This window comes from Eptatretus burgeri, chromosome 1 (assembly GCF_056783735.1).
Source record: "Eptatretus burgeri isolate ZD-2024b chromosome 1, Ebu_testis_v1, whole genome shotgun sequence".
NCBI lineage: Eukaryota > Metazoa > Chordata > Myxini > Myxiniformes > Myxinidae > Eptatretus > Eptatretus burgeri.
This window is the reverse complement of record NC_140961.1, coordinates 45546163-45568254: the sequence shown is the minus strand read 5'-3', so window position 1 is coordinate 45568254 and position 22092 is coordinate 45546163. Positions and strand designations below refer to the sequence as shown.

Below are 22092 nucleotides of genomic sequence, written 5' to 3'. Positions count from 1 at the left end.
CTTGTCATTTTTCTCGGTTATATTAAATAAGGTATTATAAGTTTCCATGGACAATAAAGATGCCTCATATTCTTTTGTTGTGTCAAGTTGTAGTGGGTATGGGAATGAAGATGTGTGGTCGCTTGTTGTGAAATTGAAACTAAGGATTGTGCTTCTCATCTTATTTAATATGAGATAAAATGTCTTTATATTGATATTTATTAATTATTTTCATGTTCATCAACTGGTCTAAAATGGCTGATGCTTCATTAAAACAATTGTTATTTCCAGCCTTCTTACTGCCTAACAACAATAACAGTCTATTAACTAATTGCGATGGGTCATTTGGAAGAAAACTAACACCTGAACCAAGGATACTTAAAGCCTGAATAATGTGTTTCTCCTTCTCATTCTTCCTACTTTTACCAGAAAGAATAACCTTATAATTTAGAGTGTTCAGCAGATCAATATATACTCTATCATCATTATTTTCCATATCCAATGGTTTATCAATATACTTTGATTCATCCCTCACAGTTGAACCTTGTCTTCCATCTTTTGTGAGAAGAAACATTAATCTCGGAGTTAGTTTAACAGGGGGTTGAGCAGAACCCAAGAACCTTAATTCATCATTAAATATCAATACCTTTTCTTGAACAAGATGAAATATTGCTGATTGTTCTGTTGGAATGAGTCCTGCTTTGGTTTTTGAATCCGCTGAATATTCATTGTTTTGAAGAGCATTCACAATATAATCAGGGGGTCGATTAATCTCTTCCAGTTGTTGAAATAAACCTTCATCATCATATTCTAATTCTCCTAAATGCTCTAATTCTTCCTCCGTCATTTGACTGAAATCTTTTAACATTTGAAGTTTTTTAGGAGTATATTCTACTGTGGGAACTGTGGAAACATCTTTCATTTTTTCTTGGGAAGTTTTTAAAAGTGGTTTAAAAAATTTCTCTTGTTTTCTTTCAAATGCTTCTTCGCCCATTAGTTTCTGTCTGCGTTTCTTCTTTATGTCTTCCTGCTGTTTTACAACTTTTGAAACCAACTCTTGATGTTCCCTAAATCTTCTTGCTCTTTCTTTCGCATCCATTTATTTATTGAAAAATATCATTTAATATCTCATCTTGTTTCACAACAATATATTTATATTTTTCAGTCGTGTGTTTCATGTAATCCCCAAATTCCTTTTTACTACATAATGTAGAACAATTGTCTCTCCAAAAATTGTTTATATCTATTGAATTTAACTTGAATAAAATAAAAGTATTAGCATTGTTTCTGATGGAACGACGAGGAAGCTGAAAGTACGATTGACTAAGATAAATACAATTACAAGAAGAATGTCTCCCTCTTGTGTAGTAGCTGTCCATTACCGTTTGGTTTCTCTCATTAACACAATCATCAAAGATAACGAGGTTCTTTTTGGATTTATCCAAATCTTGGGGAGACAGTATATCATCCATATTATCACTCAGAATACAAGTTATCGGTTTTGATTTCTTTTTACATCTCTGTGTATCACAAAATAGTTGTATTATATCTTCAATGTTAAAATCATTTAGGTTTTTTTGAAGTTTAAATAAACCGATTACATCTTCTTTTTGAAGACCAGCATTAAAACCTTGTGAGAGTAGTTGATACTCTGGTTGAAAACTCGACTTTGTGAAAATTATTAAATTATCATAATCTAAAAAGTTGGGAGTGAGGAGCATCTTTAAAAGTAAGCAGGTTTTTCCACATCCACTTGAACCAACTATGAGGCATCTTAATGAATTTGGGAGATTTTTATGGTTGTCAAATTTTATCTTATTTTCCCAAATGGGTAAAAAATCATTCATTTATATATTTGGAAAACAGGTTATTTAATTTATTATTGGCTTTTTTCGAAATTCTATATTTTATCCTAAGTTCAGGTTTAATTTCAAGATAATCCATTATTTTATTTATGCAATATCTTGTGTTGATATTTCCCTGAAAATCACATCCATGAATAATATATAACAACAATCCTTTGAACATTTCTCTAATACGTTCAGTTTCTTCCCTTGTAAGGAAAGGTGTGTTCTCACCCTCGTACTTTACATTCATTTCTCTAATCAATCTTGTAAAGTAATTCATTTTTGGTGTAAATCTAAAAGAATTATTTTCCTTTTTATATTTTTGATTATCATTAATTAGAAGATAATCACAGAATATACATTGTTTATAGGCTTTTGACTCTGTGTTTAATCCCACTCTATCACATGCAGGACAATTCTCAAATTTGTCATATGGAGAATCATGGAATTCAAGAGGCTCAAAATCGAGTAAACTATTCATATTTATAAAGTAAAACTTTACTTAAACTGAAATTCATCTTCGATATCATCTTCGATACTTTCAGAATCATCTATACTTTCATAACTATCATTTGAACACAAACTCTCGGTGTCATAACTATCGTTTGAATGCAAACTCTCGGTATCATAATCACTCTCATAATCTTCAAAATCTTCAGTTGAATATTGGCTCATTTAATTAGAAGAAAAAACATTACCATCGATATCGATATACATTTTTTCATTAACAGATTCAACTGCTACATTTTTTATATTCAAGGTAATTTTAAAATGATCCTTAACTACAATTGAACGAAATGTCATTTCACCTGATATATTAACATCCTTTATTTCATCAGGATTTATATCTTTAGGGTTGTTGAAAAAAATACAAATTTCTCCTTGCATATTACAGATGGTCTTATCTTTTCTTTCTAAAGCTTCATCCATAAGGTTTTTATTTTTTGATACCTTTTCTTGTTTCATTGCTTTTTCTAGTTTTGAATATATTACTAGAAGGAGAGGAGAAACTTTTGTTAGAGATACCTTAATTGATGTTCTTCCAGGTATACTAAAAGCCCTTCCACTGAAGTAAATTGAAGAACTCATCATATCCACCATAATTGTTTTTATCCAATAGTTGTTATATTTATCTTTGTTCAATTTTACATCCTTGACATATTTCTCAGCATCTTTAACAAATGAAGAGATTGATTGAAACGTGTCTTTTGTGTCTTGAAACATTGTATTTATTAAGTGAAAAAGTTGGAGGATAAAATGGTTTTAAGCACAGATTCACCTGTAAAATAAACGAAATTTTCATCAAGAAAATTTTAGTTTAAGCACAGATTCACCTGTAAAATAAACGAAATTTTCATCAAGAAAATTTTAGTTTAAGCAAAGTTTTATTATATAAATATGGTGAATACAACATACTGCGATGTTTGTAATCACGAATATAAACATTATAGAAAACACCTCCGAACCAACAAACACACATTTAATCTATTTCACAAAATATCCCCTCTTGAGTTGGAAAGAAAACATTGTGATACCTGCTCAAAGGATGTTTTGAAGAGTAGTTATAATAGGCATCTTCAATCACAAAAACACAAGAAAAATGAGTTTAAAGTAAAGGGAGACTATTATATTGAAAACACTGATGGGGCATTTAAAGGGCATATAAAAATAAGGATTTTTCAATTTGGAGAACCCGGTCCATCATCAATAGTTGAATCAATTGAAATAGTGAAACCTGATGTTGAAAAATTTATTAAAAAGACATTAAAGAAATGAAAACTTTAAAGTTTTATATGGGAGTGAAAATGAATATGAAAAGACAAGATGAAGAACAAACTCCTTATATGAGAACAGATCTTCATTTTATAACATCATTTCAAGATTTTTTGAATAGTGGGGTTTATGAAGAACTATCAAGACAAGAGGAGGATGTTGATAATACAGTGGTAGGAAGTGGATTCAATATTAAAAAAATCATCTTTTTAGATATACACATTCTAAAATCAAACCCTCTTAAAGCTTCTTCTTATATTGAATTACCAAAAGAAATAAAACGAAAGAAGGCAGTTGTTAATATTAAGAATAATGATAATAAATGTTTTCTCTGGTCTGTTCTTGCTCACTTACATCCACCAAAATGTAATTCAGAAAGAGTAAAACAATATATGAAATATGAGAATACCTTGGACATTAAAGATTTTAATTTCCCAATGCCACTAACAGATATTCCTAAATTTGAGAAAAAGAATAATCTTTCTATTAATGTATATGGATTAACGGGTACAAACAAAGTTCAAATATTAAAAATTTCAAACAACTATAAAAATGAAGAAACACACATTGATCTTTTATATTTTAGTGTTGGAAAGAATTCACATTACACATACATCAATAATTTATCAAGATTAATCTCTTCTCAGGTATTCAGAACAGCAAACAAAATATATCCTTGTAAGCGATGTCAATTCATTTCATACAAAAGAACGATTAGAACAACATTCAAAATATTGTAGTAATCATAAATCAGCTGTAATTACAATGCCTAAACCTGGTGAAAAGATTTCTTTTGAAGATTATAATAAATCTATCATGCACCCATTTGTGATATACGCTGATTTTGAATGTATCCTTAAAAAGATAAATACTGCTTCTCCTAATCCAAAAGAACCATATACAAATAAATATCAAAAACATATTCCTTGTGGTTTCTGTTATTATATCAAATCATCTGTTGGAGAAAAGTATAATAAACTTGAACAGTATAGTGGAAAAAATGCTTCACAAGAGTTTGTAAAACGATTAGAAAAGGATTGTATAAGACTAACTAAATTAATGAAAGAAACAAATGAACCGATGAAATTAACCATAGAAGAAAAATTAGAATTTAGAAAGAACAATATCTGTCATATTTGTGAGGAGGAAATTGAGGAGTCTAAAGTTAGGGATCATTGTCATCTTACTGGTAAATATAGAGGTCCCGCTCATTCCTGTTGTAATCTTAATTATAAATTACCTTCTTTTATTCCAGTCTTTCTTCACAACAGCGCCAACTATGATACACATCTATTTATAAATGAACTTTCAAAAACACCAGGGAATATTTCTGCCATAACAAACACAAGTCAAAAGTATATTTCATTTACAAAAATGATATTCACAAAACCTACAACTCGTATAAGGTTTCTTGATTCTTACAAGTTTATGGGAACGCCACTAGCCAACCTCGCATCAAATCTAAGCTCCACGGGCTCTTTTCCAAAAGAGGAAATTCTAACTAAAGAGGAAATTCAGATTAAAGAGAGAATTCAAAGTAAAGAGGAAATTCTAATTAATGAGGAAATGAATGAAGAAATTCTTACTGAAGATGAAATTCTAATTATACAGAAAATTCGAACAAAGAATGAAATTCTAACTAAAGAGGAAATTCTGATTATAGATGAAATTCTGATAAAGAGGGAATTCTAACTAGAGAGGAAATTGAAACAAGGAATGAAATTCAAAGTAAAGAGAAAATTCTTACAAGTAAGGGAATTTATCCTTATGGTTATATGGATTCATTTATGAGATTTAAAGAAACACAACTTCCTTCAAAAGAAAGTTTCTATAATAACCTTTATGAAGAAGAGATAAGTGATAAGGAATATAAACACGCACAAGAAATTTGGAAAATATTTAAGATAAAGAACCTTGGAGAATATCATGATTTGTATCTAAAAACAGATGTTTTATTGTTAGCTGATGTGTTTGAAGCTTTTAGATCACTCTGTCATAATAAAAATTGTTATGGATTAGATCCTGCACACTATTTCACAGCTCCTGGTTTAGCTTGGAGTGCAATGTTGAAAATGACAAAACAAGATATAGATTTAGTCAGTGATGTAGATATGCTTTTGATGATTGAGAAGTCTAAGAGAGGTGGAATATCACAAGTATGTTCAAAAAGATATGCTAAAGCAAATAATAAATATCTTCCAAATTATGAGAGTGAAAAAGATAGTAATTATTTGATGTACTTTGATGCTAATAATTTGTATGGATGGGCAATGTCTCAATCTCTGCCTTATGGTAAATTAGAGTGGGTGGAAGAAAAGGATTATGAAAAGGCTTTGATGAATATTGTTATTTCTTCTCAAGAGAAATTGAATGACAAAGAAGAAGGTTATTATTTTGAAGTTGATTTGAAGTACCCGAGTGATCTTCATAATAAGCATAAAGACCTTCCTTTTGCATGTGAGAAAGAAACCCCAAAGAAAGAATGGTTCAGTGATTATCATAAAAGTTTTAATATTAAAGGCAAATCAACAGAAAAGTTATTAACAACATTCTATGATAAAGAGGGATATGTTTTGCATCAAAGGAACTTGAGACAATATTTATCTGCTGGGTTGAGAGTAGCTAAAATTCATAGAGTTTTAAAATTTAAACAAAGTCCTTGGATGAAAAAGTATATTAAATTCAATACAGATATGAGAACAAATACAAAAGTAAAATTTGAAGGGGAATTCTATAAATTGATGAATAATGCTGTCTTTGGAAAGACAATGGAGAATGTTAGAAACAGGCAAAACATTAGATTTGCAACATCTTGGAAAGAAGCTTCTAGATTGATAAATAAACCAAGTTTTGAGAGAGAAGAGGTTTTTTCAGAGAACTTTTCTGCTATTCATATGAAAAAGGAAAGTATTGTCATGGATAAACCAATTTATATTGGAACAGCAGTTCTTGATTTATCAAAGATATTGATGTATGATTATTTGTATAATGATTTAAAGAAAGAGTATGGTGAAAATGCTTCATTGTTGTATATGGACACTGATAGTTTTATTCTAGATATAAAAACTGACGATGTTTATAAAGATATGAAGAAAAACATTGGAGTATATGATACAAGTAATTTTAGTAAGAAGAGTGAGTTATTTTCAAAAAAGAATGAAAAGGTTATTGGCAAGTTTAAGGATGAGTTGGGTGGAAAAGTAATGAGTGAGTTTATTGGATTGAGAGCAAAGGCATATGCTTATAAGTATGGTGATCAGATTGATAAAAGGTTAAAGGGAATAAAGAAATATGTAATAAAGAAATCAATAACTTTTAGAAATTATTATAATTGTTTGATGAATAAGAAAGAAGAATATAGGAAAATGAATACAATAAGAAGTTATAAACATAAGATATATAGTGAAGAAGTAAATAAAAAGGCATTAGGAGCCTTTGATGATAAGAGATTTATTTTAGATAATGGAATAGATTGTGTTCCATATGGATATTGTATGATAGAGTGTATAAAATAGATTGTGTTCCATATGGGTATTGTATGATAGAGTGAATAGAATAGATTGTGTTCCATATGGACACAAGTTTTAACGATGGGAAGATGGGTTAGGGTTTTTAAGGGCTACCGCCGCGTTTTTCACAATATATAAATGGTCGAACCAAGTATTAGTCAAACTAAAGAGTGGAGAAAATCTCAGTCTTGGTATATAAATGGAAAACATAATGAATGTGAAAAATATCAAATAAGTCTTATTGAAAAAATATCTAAAACAAAGGTAAATAAAACAAATATGCGAATCAATTTAAAAACCAATAAGTTAGAGGATGTAAAGAAAATAATAAATATGTTTGAATGGACTGAAAAATTTGATGGTTATCAATTGAACAATGGAAAAATAATTTACTACAATATCAAAATGATATGCAACTCGGGCGGTGGCCAGATGAGATCATTAAGAGAAGTTTATCATTTCGTAATGGCACAAAAGGGGTATCTTAAAAAATATAAAGATTCAAATGTTTTGTTTTTCAATATTTTAGATGGGGATTATTGTGCAAAGAAAATTAAACTATTGAAGGAATTTGAGAATGAACAAATGTTTATAGGTTCAATGAGTGAGCTAAACAATATGCATTGGTTATTTGATAAAGAGTGCCCCAAGGCTTAGACGTTTCAGATATTTCTTTAGAATCACCTTTAACAAATCTTTATCTTGTTGTATGGGTTATTTGATAAAGAGTGTCCCGGGGCTTAGACGTTTCAGATATTTCTTTAGAATCACCTTTAACAAATCCTTTATCTTGTTGTATGAGTTATTTGATAAAGAGTGTCCCGGGGCTTCGACGTTTCAGATATTTCTTTAGAATCACCTTTAACAAATCTTTATCTTGTTGTATGGGCTATTTGAATAGAGAGCCCCTAGGTTAAAAGGGGAAATAAAAAAATGACCGTTTTTACAGCCATTTTTCCCTGCTGTGCAGGGGTTTGGCTTTTTCTTGAGGCAATGTTTTATGGCCGGATGCCCTTTCTGACGCCAACCCTGGTCGCCTCTTACGACACACAGGGATATGGTACACCTATTCTAACCGGGGCATACACCGGGACCAGTACACTGGCACTCATTTCGCCGACCTCGGAAGGATGGCAGGCTGAGTCAACCCCCTGGTGTTAATTCAGCAGCCAACGGGGCTTGAACTCAGGACCCTGGGATCCCAAGCCGCCACCCTAACCACTAAGCCAACACCAGGCTCCAGGTTAAAAGGGGAGACAAATAAATATACCTTGGGCTAAAAAGGGGATTTATTTTTTTAGGGGAAAAAAAAGAAAAATTTCATGGCTGAAAATCCCCCATTCATTTACATGGGGAAAAGTGAGCCAGAACCAGTATTCTTTCCCTACTCCCATTCAACAAAGATTTGTATCAGCCTAAAATAAAAAATAAAAAAAAAACATTGAGACAAAAACTGCCATCAACAACAAAGGCACACTGACCTTGAAATATTTCCTCAGTGCAATTAACTCAATTCGGCCATTGAAGTTTGATAACTACTTCTCAGGGAGCGAAGATGTTCATGGTGAATTCAGAGAAAAACATATAAATCAGATTTACAAAATATAAGCTCAGAAAGGCAACAGGTAACTTTTATAGAAAATGACTCACTAAATTCCCATGAGGTCCAAGTGGGGTCACAAGCCGAGGAATCAACTGATGTGGCCGTGTCATCTTCCCCAACCACAACCTCCATGTACACATCGTCTGCCAAGCCTGTTAAAAAAAAAGAAATAATGAACATTTAACATAATTGTGTACCAAGGGAACAGGGAGGTAAGCCATGAATAAGCAGCAATTATATTTGAGCAAATAAATTACATCAAGAGAGAGAGAGTTAAAAAGAACAAGTCAAGTTGTCTGACTAATTTGCTCTGTGCATTCATGTTGTACTAATGAGATACAAATGCCCAGTGTGCTGCGCTGCAACATGCAAAATATTTATGCAGACAATGTGACATGCTGAGATCAGTGAAACTCTCAACAAAACTGAGCTGTTGGTTAAAGAGAAGGAGGTGGAGGGGAGTGGGGAGAGGAAGCTATAAAGGATGAATCAAAACAGTTATCTGGAGGAGCAAAAGTAGCAATACACATCTCGTCCACACATGTAAGTGTGAGGATACAGTAAAAGCGGAGGGGTAGGGATGGAAGCGGAGGGGAAAAGCAAGGTACTTTGCTGTAATGTCAAAGTCAAAGCAAAACAGATGTAAGCACGTTTTTTGTTGTTGTTGTTGTTGTTGTTGTTGTTGTTGTTGTTGTTGTCTTTTATACCTGAGAAGGTGGAGAAGTTTCTGACAACGCTTGACTCTGACTCTGCTACTGGACCGGACAGCGTCAGCTTGAGTGACCTCAAAACCTACTCTGCTGCTCTTGCACATCCTCTTCTCTCCCCTTTTCACTCTGTCATTTGCCTTTGGTCATCTTCCATCTGCTTGAAAATCAGCCAACATCACTACATGACGTAAACTAAAACAGCACTCGCCACTTGTGAGAGCACATGCCTCCGCCAGACTGAACAGTTTACGTATTGTCGCCTACTGATAGGCCGGATCTGGATTCAGACCTAAACCAAAATCGAATCAGCTTGTTTTTGTCACCTACCCAACCCATCCACGTTTTGAAATATGTTGTTTATCGTTTTTGGTGCCATCTCTCAATGGTGTTGGCTCAATGGCAATATGCCTGGTGTTGGCTTAATGGTTAGGGGGGCGGGCTTTGGATCCGAGGGTCCTGAGTTCAAATCCCACTCGGCTGTTGAATCAATCCCAGGTGGGATTAACTCGACCTGTCATCCTTCTGTGGCCGGCAAAATGAGTGCCAGCATTCTGGTATACTGTATCTGAGTGGCGACCCGTCCAGGATTGTGCCAAATAACCAAGGAGACTGCTTAAGCAGCACCAACGCTCTGCACAGAGTATGCTCCCAATCTCCTCCTCCTCCTCCTCTCAATGGTGAAGAATCACGGAGAGAATTTTTTTTTTAATTCTCATAGTTGGATCCAGATCTATACCAAAATCTCATCAATTCGTCCTTGTCACACACCCAACCTGACCACCAGATTTCATCCAAATCCGTCCTTAACTTTTTGAGATATCCTGCTCACAGACAGACAGCAGATAGACAGACTGACAGTGGTGAAAACATAACTGTCATCCACTTCAGTGGTAGAGGTAAAAAGGTACAAAGCCAGATCCCCTTAACTACAGAAAAATTAGCCAACGTCCAATCATCAGCAAGGCTGTGGACTCGATCATCACAATTGACATGAAATTATTCCTTTTCTCCAATGACATCATCCCAGATCATCAATTTGGATTCAGACCTGGTTCCTCTACATGCGATATGCTGCTTCTACTCTCCCAGAAAAGGATGGAGGCCCTCAATTTCAGACATGAGATCATGGCTGTCTCTCTGGACATATCTTGAGCTATCTATCAATACAGTCTGGAACCTAATCTGGCACCCCACCCCAAACTCTCTGCCTATGGAATCCAAAGCCAACTCCACACATGGCTTACTGCCTGGCTCCACTCTCATAGCCAGCATGTGGCTCTCAATGGAATCCTTTCTTCCCTGATCCATGTCAAGGCTGGAGTACCACAAGGCAGCATTCTGGGCTCAGTCCGATTCCTGGTCTTGATCAATGATATATTGGACTCAGGAAAATCCTCTATCTCTTTGCTGATGATTCCACCCTCTGCCATGACATCCCTCATCCTTCTGACAGACATGCAGGTGCCTCTTTCCTCTCCTCAGACCCTGACAAAAATCACAAACTGGTCAAAACACTTGGAATTTGTCTTTCAATCCTGGTCTGTGTGTCTCTGTCTCTGTCTCTCCAAAAACAGACCCTTCCATCTACTTTGTGAATAACCCTCTCGAAGAAGTTCAGTCAGTCAAACTTGGGTCTCACTCTCAGACAAACCACGTATCAAAGTTGGTTTCCAAATGCAGCCTGGGCATCCTCCGTCGTGCAAAGTCCTTCCTTGGTACACCTGAGCACCTTTCCAACTACAAGGCTTTCGTCCTCAGCTTGATGGAGTATGCTCTCCCGTTTGGGCTAGACCCCTGCATCACACCTTGCTCAGCTCGACGCCATGGAAACCAAGGCCTTCAAAGGTCATTTGAATCTCCCGTGATGAATCTGAGTCTATTTGCCTATCACTTCGCCGTCGCTGACAGGTCGGTAGTCTGTCTTCTTCCACCTCCTTTCTGGTTTTGCACCCTCTGTCCTTTCCATGCTTTCTCCTCTCCCCCCCCCCGCCCCCCCCCCGTCCCCAGGTATCCGCAAGGCGCACCCGGTCCACCATCAATCCCCTTCTGGTGAAACGATATCAATCCAGAATCACTGCTGGGCAAGTCCAATAATTCGCACACGTTATGTTTGGAACATTCAGAAAGTTCAACCCTCTGCAATTAAGATAGTCATTCATTTCAGTGATATTTATTCTGATGTTGGGTATCTGCAAGGAGAATACCCACAATAATTTATGTCATTAGTCCTTGGGATGTTTATGTAATAAAAGAAAACACGGTGCATTACGTATGGGACCACAAGAAACACGATTTCTCAAATAAATATGTTCAAGTTTAAAGTTCTCTGAAAATATTTTAATCATTCACCAGAATCTTCAATGTTGAGAAAGTTGAAACACTTGCGTAACTCATCACAAATTCTCTTACAGAAAAAATACACAGTAATCAAGAGAGGTAAATTGGTGTGAACAAAGAACACGTTATGTATGGGACACAATTCTCCATCGGCTTTACATTGGATATATACATTATTGGTGTAAATTGCTGTTCATAACACAATCAACAGGCTTGAGCATATTTTGACACAAAGATCCAACATTTAACTATTAGAAATGCAGCAATTAATGTGGTAGGATATGAAACAAAGTGATCATCTGATTATTAAGTATAAAAAAAATGCAAAATGATTTTAAAGTAGAATCATATTAACCATGGTTTGCAAATACTAATGAAGAAAATGAAATGCACAACTTTATTGCGGACATATACGTAGATGAGTGCCTCTCACGATTTAGCAGAAAGTAAATGGTAAAGCACACTTATGAATGTGGGCCTACCTGTTAAATGTTTGACAAATTAGTATATGACGGTTCTTGAAAACAGTATAATGATTCAACCATCTGCAGTTATGTAAAATTTTTGAACTTAAAAAAGATGATTTATACAATGATTTACAAGGATCATGAAACATGTATCTTTTTCATCAAGGTGTTACAGAGAAAGCAATATAATAATGATTGAACCTGCAAGTAGTCTTCATAATTATGGTCACCCTCATTTGAGGGCATTTAACCTTTTGATTTTCAAGGACTTTTTCAATCTTTGATGCAATATTTTACTCTGATAATTCTATGTCTGATAGAAACACATGAATGTCTCTGTTTGTAATACTTGGTGTTGGTAGAACTTCAACCACTGACAACTTGCACAGCATATTTTGGTTCATTGCAGATGCTGAATTTTGCTTTTGAAGTATTTGATTTTTTTTCATGAATCTGCATGAAATTATCACTGCATCCTCATGCAAGTTTGTTACCTGTCCCACAAATATTCTACAAGCATTGCGAGTCTTTCCTTCAACATCAACTTTAGCAATGAAGTCTCCTATCTTTACTTCACATGGCTTGTCTTCTCTGATGCCAGTTACTTCTTCTTCTTCTTCTTGCTGAACAACAGGCGTGACATGAACTTCAATTTCAGGAATTATAGCATGCTCTGTCATGGCGACACTAGTATCAAAGGAAGTGTTTACTGCTGCACCGATGACATCAGGTCTCACTGGACGGATAAAATGAAGCTTGTGAGTCTCAGGGACAGTAGAGCACAGCATTTTCCGGCTTTTCTACAAGTTTCGAGATCTCTTCTTTACTGACAAACAAGACAGTGATGTCTTCACACAACTTAGATGCAACACTGGCAAATTGTCTTGCGTCTGTCACCACTTCCTCGTTTCTCAACACTGCCAGCCAAATGACTCTTTTGACTGCACCGCCCACACCATCAACTGCTCACTTTCCATGAGCGGTCTCAAACAATGACCAATCCATGATTGCATCATAGAAGAGCATATTTGCAAAGCAGAAGCGATTTTTGAATTGACCAATAATGCACATGGCTGATTTTGAAGAGCAGTTTCTTTGTGGGATCATTAAGAAGAATGTTGTTGAATGCTACAACTGAGTCTTTGGTGTGAGAAAGCTCATCCGACACAATGGTGTAACATAGGTGTTTCGGTTATCCTTCATGTCTGTTGTATACCATTACTGTGAAAAGTGTACGACTGTCAGAATGCCAATGTGCAGCCATGATCTCTCCTTGTTGTTTCAAGTTATAGTTTTCTGAAAAGTCCTCATGGACAATTATATCACCGGGTTGGAGTTGTGACTTTAGTTCTTTCATTTTAGCATGTTGATGGAAGACATTGTAAAACATGTCTTGCCAGAGGCGTCGGTTGATTCTCTCGGACTGGAAATTGAAATTCCTGGAACTTGCTCTGACCAATCTTGTTGCCAGGGAATTCTTGAGTACTGTATATAGCACATATGCCTCACGTGGTCATGAGTAGATGCTTTTGCTTTTTCACTGGCTTGCCATTGATGACTACACGCTTGACGTCTTTCTTCCCAGGAAGCATCCTGCCAACATCATCACGTTCATAATACTCCTGGACATGTTACTTCACCTACTCTGAAATTGCATTGGTATTCCTTTTTCTGTCATCAAAACATAAATCTTTTTCATTTGGGATTGAATACACCTTCTTCAAATTTCCTTTTGTTTTGAGGTGTGAGACTATTTGCATGATCATGCACAATTTGCTGCAGTACCACACTTCTCTGTTCCTTCTTTCATGGAAGTGCTTTTTTTTGCTTTTTCCAAATTTTTTGCTTTTTGCTTTTTTTACTCTTTCCAAAGAGAAAGTTACAGGAATCTTTTCCCTTACTCTGTTTACTTCTGAAGACTTCTGTTGGAAGGTCAGCTGTCATCCCACTACCATCTGCCATAATCTGGGGACTCTTCTGCTTTGATTTGCATTTCCTCTCCCTCTGCTTTCTTTTGTGGTTTTTCTCACTCTTGCATCTTCATGCAATCGCCTTTTGTCATGAGTTTCTTTTTCTTTGCCCTTATTTTTCTCTGTCTTTCTGCTTCTGACTTCTTGTATGCTTCATATTCTTCCTTATTTTGCTGTTTTCTCTGTCTGTGAGCTGCAACACGGCTAGCACTTTTATCCTTCATATTGATTTTCAAGTCTGCAATAAAAGAAAAAAAAACAGGACTCCCGAATTAATAAATAAAAGTTCATTACTGTAATTTTAATTACAGCTTATTAACTGCAGATTTGAATGACTGAAATTTCTGACACACTCACATGCACACAATAAAAACACATGCCCATACACATCATATCAATACTGGGGAAAAATAAACCAGCAATAATCATATTCAGTGACAAATTACATGATATACTCACTTTTGCACTCAGAAGCACATGGAAGGCTGAACAAGGATCCCAAATGTCTACAGTCTGTCAGTGGTGGTCACTCTGGATATTGATGCTTTCCCTCTAATTCAGTGTGGCACATGTCAGATTCTGTGCATACATGTGCATGTCTTGTGACTATTCTATTACTTTGAAATCTTAAGTTATAATATGGACTAATTCCACTTACACAAGGGAATAGAAGAAGTTATTCATTTTGTGTAAAAGGGAAATATATATTCCAGTATGTTTCAGAGAAAAACCAGAAAGTTAGAGGTGTCTGAAATAAGGAAAAACAAAAACTAATATCTTCTTCAAAAGGATGTCACACCCCTCTTTACAAATGGAATGATCCCATATTGTTTAGTCTGCCTTAAACTGGGACATGTATGGAGGACAGGTCTCATGAGAATACATGAATGCTCAAAATGTCCACTAGCCAAAGTAGTGGTCAGATCTTGGTGATGTTGAAGTAGTCTTTCCCACAGACTTTGCAAGCAATGGCCCACACGTAACGGTATTGTCCCATATGTAACATTAACAAATATCACCGCTAAGCAGGCGTAACCCCTCAGCCCCTTGACACAAACCAATTTCAAGATGGTGGCCATATTGAAAATCGCAGCATGCTCATTTTCGAAAGGAACCTTCCTCTACTCAACCCCAACACACCCAGCAAAAATGGATTTAATCGGACAAGGCGTTCTCCTCGAAATTGACGGAAACCAATTTCAAGATGGCTGCCGTGGCGGCCACAGTGAAAATCGCAGCATGCCCATTTTGGAAAGGAACCTTCCTCTACTCAACCCCATTATACCTCGCCAGAATAAAATCAATGTGTTAAGCCGTTCTCAAGTTATTGTCCGGAAACCAAATTCAAGATGGCTGCTCTAGCCGCCATATTGGATACCGGATTGCGCTGAATATCGAAAGGAACGTTCCGCTAAACACCCCCATTATATCACACAAAATTAAATCAATAAGTCAAGCCGTTCTCAAGTTATTGTATGGAAACCAAATTCAAGATGGCTGCCCTAGCCGCCATATTGGATATCGGAATGTGCTGTATATCGAAAGGAACCTTCCGCAAACCACCCCCATTATACCCCCATGAAAATAAAATCAATCTGTCAAGCCGTTCTCCAGTTATTGTCCGGAAACCAAATTCAAGATGGCTGCCCTAACCCCCATATTGGATATCGCATCGCACTGAATATCGAAAGGAACCTTCCTCGACCCAGCCCCAACACACCCTGCAAAAATGGATTTAATCGGACAAGGTGTTCTCCTCGAAATCGACGGAAACCAATTTCAAGATGGCTGCCATGGAGGCCACATTGAAAATCGCAGCGCTCCCATTTTCAAACGGAACATTCCTCTACTCAACCCCAATACACCCTGCAAAAACGGATTTAATCAGACAAGGCGTTCTCCTCGAAATTGACGGAGACCAAAAGTTGACAGACGCCCGGACGGACACCCGACAACGCCTGTGACGACAATACCCCCCCCCCCTCCCAATTCGGGCTGATTGGTAAAAAACCACTTGTGAACTAATTATCTTCTTATATTTTAAACTAGAAATACAGGATATATGACCAATACATGATGGATTAGAACTTCTGAAAATGGCACTAAAAAAATTTTTGGAGTTTAGTGTAATCCTAAAAAAATCCATGTAAAGTTGTTACGTATGGGACATCGGTGATTAAGACCAGGCCTAATTTGCATAATTAATGAAGTGAACAATTTTTTATTGTGTATTGAAAGGGCATGGTAGAGTATTCATGTCCATGGAAGAAAAAAATGTTGTAAAGTTTGGTGCAATGTAAATCACTATTTCAAATTGTCCCATACATAACACCTAATTTGCAAATATGTAAATTAGTTCAGCGATTTCACACCTTAAACCTATGACTGCCATTTTCTTGCAAAGATTAATAAAACCTCACATTTAGACATGAAATTCGAGCTGGGGCAAGAATATGAAATTTTGCCATCCGAGGAGATCTTCTCTAAGAATTGGACAACTCACCCACCTGCACTCATTTCTTCCTCTTTTCCACCACACCTGTGGAACCAACTTCCACATTCCCTTCAATCTCATTCTTCCCTTCAGGTCTTCAAGACAGCTGTTCACAATCATCTCAGATCATCCCTCATTCAAAACCATTATCTTTTCTACACCCATTAAGCCACCTCCCCCCTCCCCACCCCCAAAACGTTGCTTCTGTATCCACCTTGTCCACCCCTTGCGTTCTCTCCTACCCCACATTGTTACCTGTATCCCTCGTTCCCCGTCTCCATCTAATTTCTCTGTCAGCCCTGCTGTTGGCATTTCCCCCTTCTCTTTCTGCTATTCCTTTTGTTATGTCGCGTCCTGAACCGTTAAGTCTTCTTGCTCTTCCATAAACATCGATTCTGCATACAAAAAAATAACGAGAGGGCAGCCAAAAATGTAAAGCGTCTGCTTTGTGCTATTAACTACACTTGACGAAAACAGCAGTTTAAAAAAAAAACACATGTAAAATATATTAATTAGTGTTCTCCTTAGTCTCATAAAAAAGGTTTGTTGAAAATTAGATGACAACTCAAATGGTCAAAGAGAGCATCTCGAAATGCAAGTGGACAAAATAAAGAAACACGTAAGATGTTGAGGCGATACTCGATACCAACCCTAAACCGAACATGAGTAAAATAAAATAAAATAAAAAGTTCTGTAGTATTTGATGAAGACAGATAAATCATGCATATTTTTCTGTACTTTTCATTCAGAACCATCTTTGCAAATTATCGAACTGATTACCAGCAATCACTGAACACGGCAAAAAAATTGCACGAATGGAATCTTTCCCTGTAAAAACAAGTGTAACATCAGCCATATTTAAATAAACTGTCCATGGCTGTATCTGACAATTCATTGTGGTAAACATGTTGTGATGTAATCGGGTCTGGAATCCATTGAAGATGAATCCACCCAAAAATCAACTATGAAGAGCACAGGCTCAAACTACCCTTTCAGCATTAACAATGAGCCTCAACTATGAACAAAAAAAAATAAACAATAATAAAGAAGAAGAAACTTTTAGTAATTAAAATTCATGAAGAAAAAGATAATGATGCAAACAAAGAGGAAGAAAGGCATGTATTCACCAATCGATTCTTCCATATTCCCCGAATTCACAGTCAGTGGCACTGTGGAGAGAGAGAAGAGAGAAGAGAGGAGAGAGGAGAGAGGAGAGAGGAGAGAGGAGAGAGGAGAGAGGAGAGAGGAGAGAGGAGAGAGGAGAGAGGAGAGAGGAGAGAGGAGAGAGGAGAGAGGAGAGAGGAGAGAGGAGAGAGGAGAGAGGAGAGAGGAGAGAGGAGAGAGGAGAGAGAGAGAGGAGAGAGGAGAGAGGAGAGAGGAGAGAGGAGAGAGGAGAGAGGAGAGAGGAGAGAGGAGAGAGAGAGAGAGAGAGGAGAGAGGAGAGAGGAGAGAGGAGAGAGGAGAGAGGAGAGAGGAGAGAGGAGAGAGGAGAGAGGAGAGAGGAGAGAGGAGAGAGGAGAGAGGAGAGAGGAGAGAGGAGAGAGGAGAGAGGAGAGAGGAGAGAGGAGAGAGGAGAGAGGAGAGAGGAGAGAGGAGAGAGGAGAGAGGAGAGAGGAGAGAGGAGAGAGAGGAGAGAGGAGAGAGAGATTGAGGAAATGAGCAAAACAACACTGCACACGTAATCTCCATTTTCCTCAGTTTGTAATTTTGCGACCCGTGGGTGCACGCAGTCCACTAGAAAAAGAGATTTTTGGTTTAAAAAGAAACTCCTGCACAGGGGAAGCCTCTCCCTAAAGGAGGTGTACAAAACTTAGCACAGACAATGGAGAAGATCATTCTAATGGAAAGTATTAGAGTACTTTGCACGTGGTGGATATAGCCTTTATAGATCCGGTCATGGTCAGCCTTCAGCGGATTATCGGGATCCCTTTGCAGTTATATTGTTACGGACCAGGTATCGGTTGCGAGCACGACCGCTAGGTAGGGCGGTCGGGTCGACTCTACCGAACACCCGGAATCTAGATCGTACCTTTCGGAAAACTCTGAGGGTACGGGTCCCTTAACGGACCATGAATCGTCAATAATTCCACCATGTGGTACAGGGTTATTTGCCAATCTTCAAAATACCGAGAGATCCACCGGGCGAGTTACCGAGTATTCACACCCCCGACGGCACTCGTATGAGTCGAGCTGTTAGAGTGCCCGACCAGTGCGCAACCCGAGCAGATGGTCGCCGAAGTCCCGTCGGTCCAACTGTACATTTACAGCGGCAACAGCCTTTATAATTCAGCAACACGCGCCATGATAAACAAATGGAAGAAACACAGAAGCGAGCTGATACATTCAACAAATGGGGAATTTATTCACAGGAATCGGGGAAACGAGGGAAGCACGTAAGGGCAGAGTTATCACGACTAATGGAGAATGCAAATTTACACACAAGCACTTAAACAATTCCTACTTAAAGACGGACCCACACACAGACGCACACCCAAAGAAACGGACCCAAAATGGTCTTTATTATCCCTTCAGCTCGGAGGGAAGTCGAGCTGAGGGATGAGAACGTCACAGGCTACCTGGCCGCGTGCGCGTGGCTCGACGTCCAAACCTTCCCGGAGCGAGCACCAGTCGGAACGAACGGACCAAGGGCAGCCAGACGCAGACCATGCCAGCGACGAGACGAGATCACCCGGGAACCAGAGCACGCCAGCGATGAGATGCCTTCTGCCCAGCCTCGAGAGATGCGTTTTGAACGGGGCACGAATTCTTCCTCTCTCGCTTGAGCAGAACCACTCGAGAGATGCGTTGTGAACGGGCATGAATTCTTCCTCTCTCGCTTGAGCAGATTCCACTGATTATTTCCTCTCCGTTCCTTTTATCGCTCTCAGGCGCGGTTCGCTCAGGCGTGGCCCGTCCTCAGTGGGTGGGACACGACGCATTCCCTTACTTGGCGCACAGCCAAGCAAATCGGTTCATGACCATATTTGGGAATGGAATTCAATCCGCTCATCGTTGGGAGGGACACGATGCATTCCCTTCCTTGGCACACAGCCAAGCGAATCGGTTCATGACCATATTTGGGAATGGAATTCAGTCCGCTCATTGTTGGGAGGGACACGATGCATTCCCTTCCTTGGCACACAGCCAAGCGAATCGGTTCATGACCATATTTGGGAATGGAATTCAGTCCGCTCATCGTTGGGACACGATGCATTCCCTTACTTGGCGCGCAGCCAAGCGAATTGGTTCATGACCATATTTGGGAATGGAATTCCATCCCCGAACGAATTCCGAACACACCCGCATACCAGCGAGCGCGCGGAGAATGCCGGGAGCAGAGGGTTGTCGCTGTGAGAGCGAAGATGGCGTTGTTGTAGTAGTTGTTGTTGTGAGTGATGTAAAAAATCCTAACTATCAAAATAACTCAGTGCATGTACATTTATTCACCCATTAACCGAGGGACGGGGACCCTAACTAAAGAACACATACTTACCGATATAACTGTTCTATAGGACCTGTATGTTGAGTTCTCATGGCTTCCAGATTCGTAACAATATTGCCCTTCAGATAACATGGCATTCCACCATAAAAATTAGCTCAATTAATTATGGAAAGCAGATGCCTGATGGACTTCCACATGATACTTTATGTTCACAGATGGAAGATCTCAAAACTTTATCATGATCTGTAAAGTCCAAAACTAGGTCACGGAGGCAACCGTGCAATGATTACAACATGTGAACAGGCAATGTTCCTCGAGAAAAATGGCTTTCCAAGTCTGTTGCATGAAGTGCATAGCGAATTTGTGGCCTAAGAGATATTTAAAATTAGAAAAATAAGAAATTCAGATGCTACAGTAATCTAAATTTGAACAACGATCAATGTTGGATTTAATGGAGTGGTATTCCCAAATCATGAGCAGTGCAAAGTGATTGATACATACGGCTTGTTGTCCTGATTTGGTTGTGCCACGTTGCAAACTGATGAAAAGCTTGCAAACAGTATTTAAGAGACAAACAAATAAAAATGCCAAACAACTGCAGTGTATACCATTTGCAAACTTTGCAACAGCATTCATGAGTACTTTCATTCATTTCATTTTGCAAAAAAAAGATTCACCAAAACGCTGTATAAGTTTCAGCAACATTCATCAATAATTGCTCCAAAAGTGCTTTGGCTGAAGCAGAACAATGCAATTTATCATTTTAAAACAAAAATAAAGATTAGATAATTTGAAAAGATGAAAGGTGGGGGTAGACTGGGAACAGGATGTCCAGCTTAATACAGTACTGTAAAGAATGTTACTTCATTTTGAAGCATGCTCATAATAATCAATCAGTGCAACAATGACGGCTCGGCATTGGTGCATGCCTTTCTGACAGTGTGCTCCGATGTCGACAGGTCAAAGTTTTTCAGCCAATGAGAATCTTGCATTTCATCAGCCAATGTTAGCAGGTCTTGATAAGTTAGATAATGCTGGTAGATTTCATGGGTTTGATAGGTGTGACATTTTGTGAAGACCGCAACATGGCTCATCAGAATCTCTTGCAAATGGTCAATTTTAGCAAAGCAATTGGCAATATTGCTCCTACAAAAGCTTGCAAATGAACTGCATGAACATCGAACGAGAGTCTTTGGTGTTCACAAAGATTGATGAGTTTGCACAACTACGAAGCCAACGGCCTAACAAAACCTGTGATCCCTTCAAATGTAACTCATTAATAAACTGTAATAACAAAGAGCAAGTGAATGCAAGAGGAATATGAGATTACAAAGATGGGTAAGACCTTCATCTTGCTGGAAAATGACAGAAGGGAGCAGCATGCTGGTGGAAAACGGCTCCACACTCAATTCTGAACCAGGCTGCACAGCCTCCGTAGCTTCAGCACAAGCTCCAAAGCCAGTGCTGCCGCTTGTGCCAACACTGCCCACAAATCCTCCAGAATAAACTCCCACAGACCCAGCACCTTCAGAGGAGTCCTGTACACATGAAGTAAAAAGGATTTTATCACCAAATCGTTTTGACAAAATGAAAAACTTCAAGGGGCCAAGTAAATGCTTTTTTTGTACAAGAACAAGGCCATTACAACAATGTACTTTCACATTAATCAGGACATTCGTCAGGAATGGTCAAATAATCACTACAAATAGGATATGAACCTCAGATCCCAGTATCGTAAGGTAAGTGCTCCGAAGTGGACGCCAAACAGATTACAAAAAAAAAAAAATCATTAAAGACAATGCCATGATAAAATTGCAAATGTTTCCTGTCTGTGTTTGTTGCCAAAGCTTTATCATCTTTATCATAATATTCATGGACCATGCCCAATGCAGAGCATTGGAGCTGCCAAAGCAGTTACTGGGCTACAATCCTGGTACTCTGACTGAGGATGTCAGGACAGG

General features: G+C 37.8%; 1 protein-coding gene across 7 annotated transcripts in view; it reads right to left on the bottom strand.

Moving 5' to 3' along the window:
* Window positions 1–22092, bottom strand: part of LOC147034379 (zinc finger Y-chromosomal protein 1-like) — a 139281-nt gene that overhangs the window by 114106 nt on the left and 3083 nt on the right. For 5 of the 7 annotated variants that reach the window (XM_085881945.1, XM_085881986.1, XM_085881963.1 and 2 more), the window contains exons 3-5: window positions 21477–21669; window positions 17817–17858; window positions 8759–8863 (exon numbers count right to left, since the gene is read on the bottom strand). In XM_085881945.1, the coding sequence (XP_085738071.1) occupies window positions 8759–8863; window positions 17817–17858; window positions 21477–21669 (340 nt within the window). The remainder of the gene's footprint in view (window positions 1–8758; window positions 8864–17816; window positions 17859–21476; window positions 21670–22092) is intronic. The other 2 variants (XM_085881971.1, XM_085881979.1) reach the window with 1 other exon arrangement.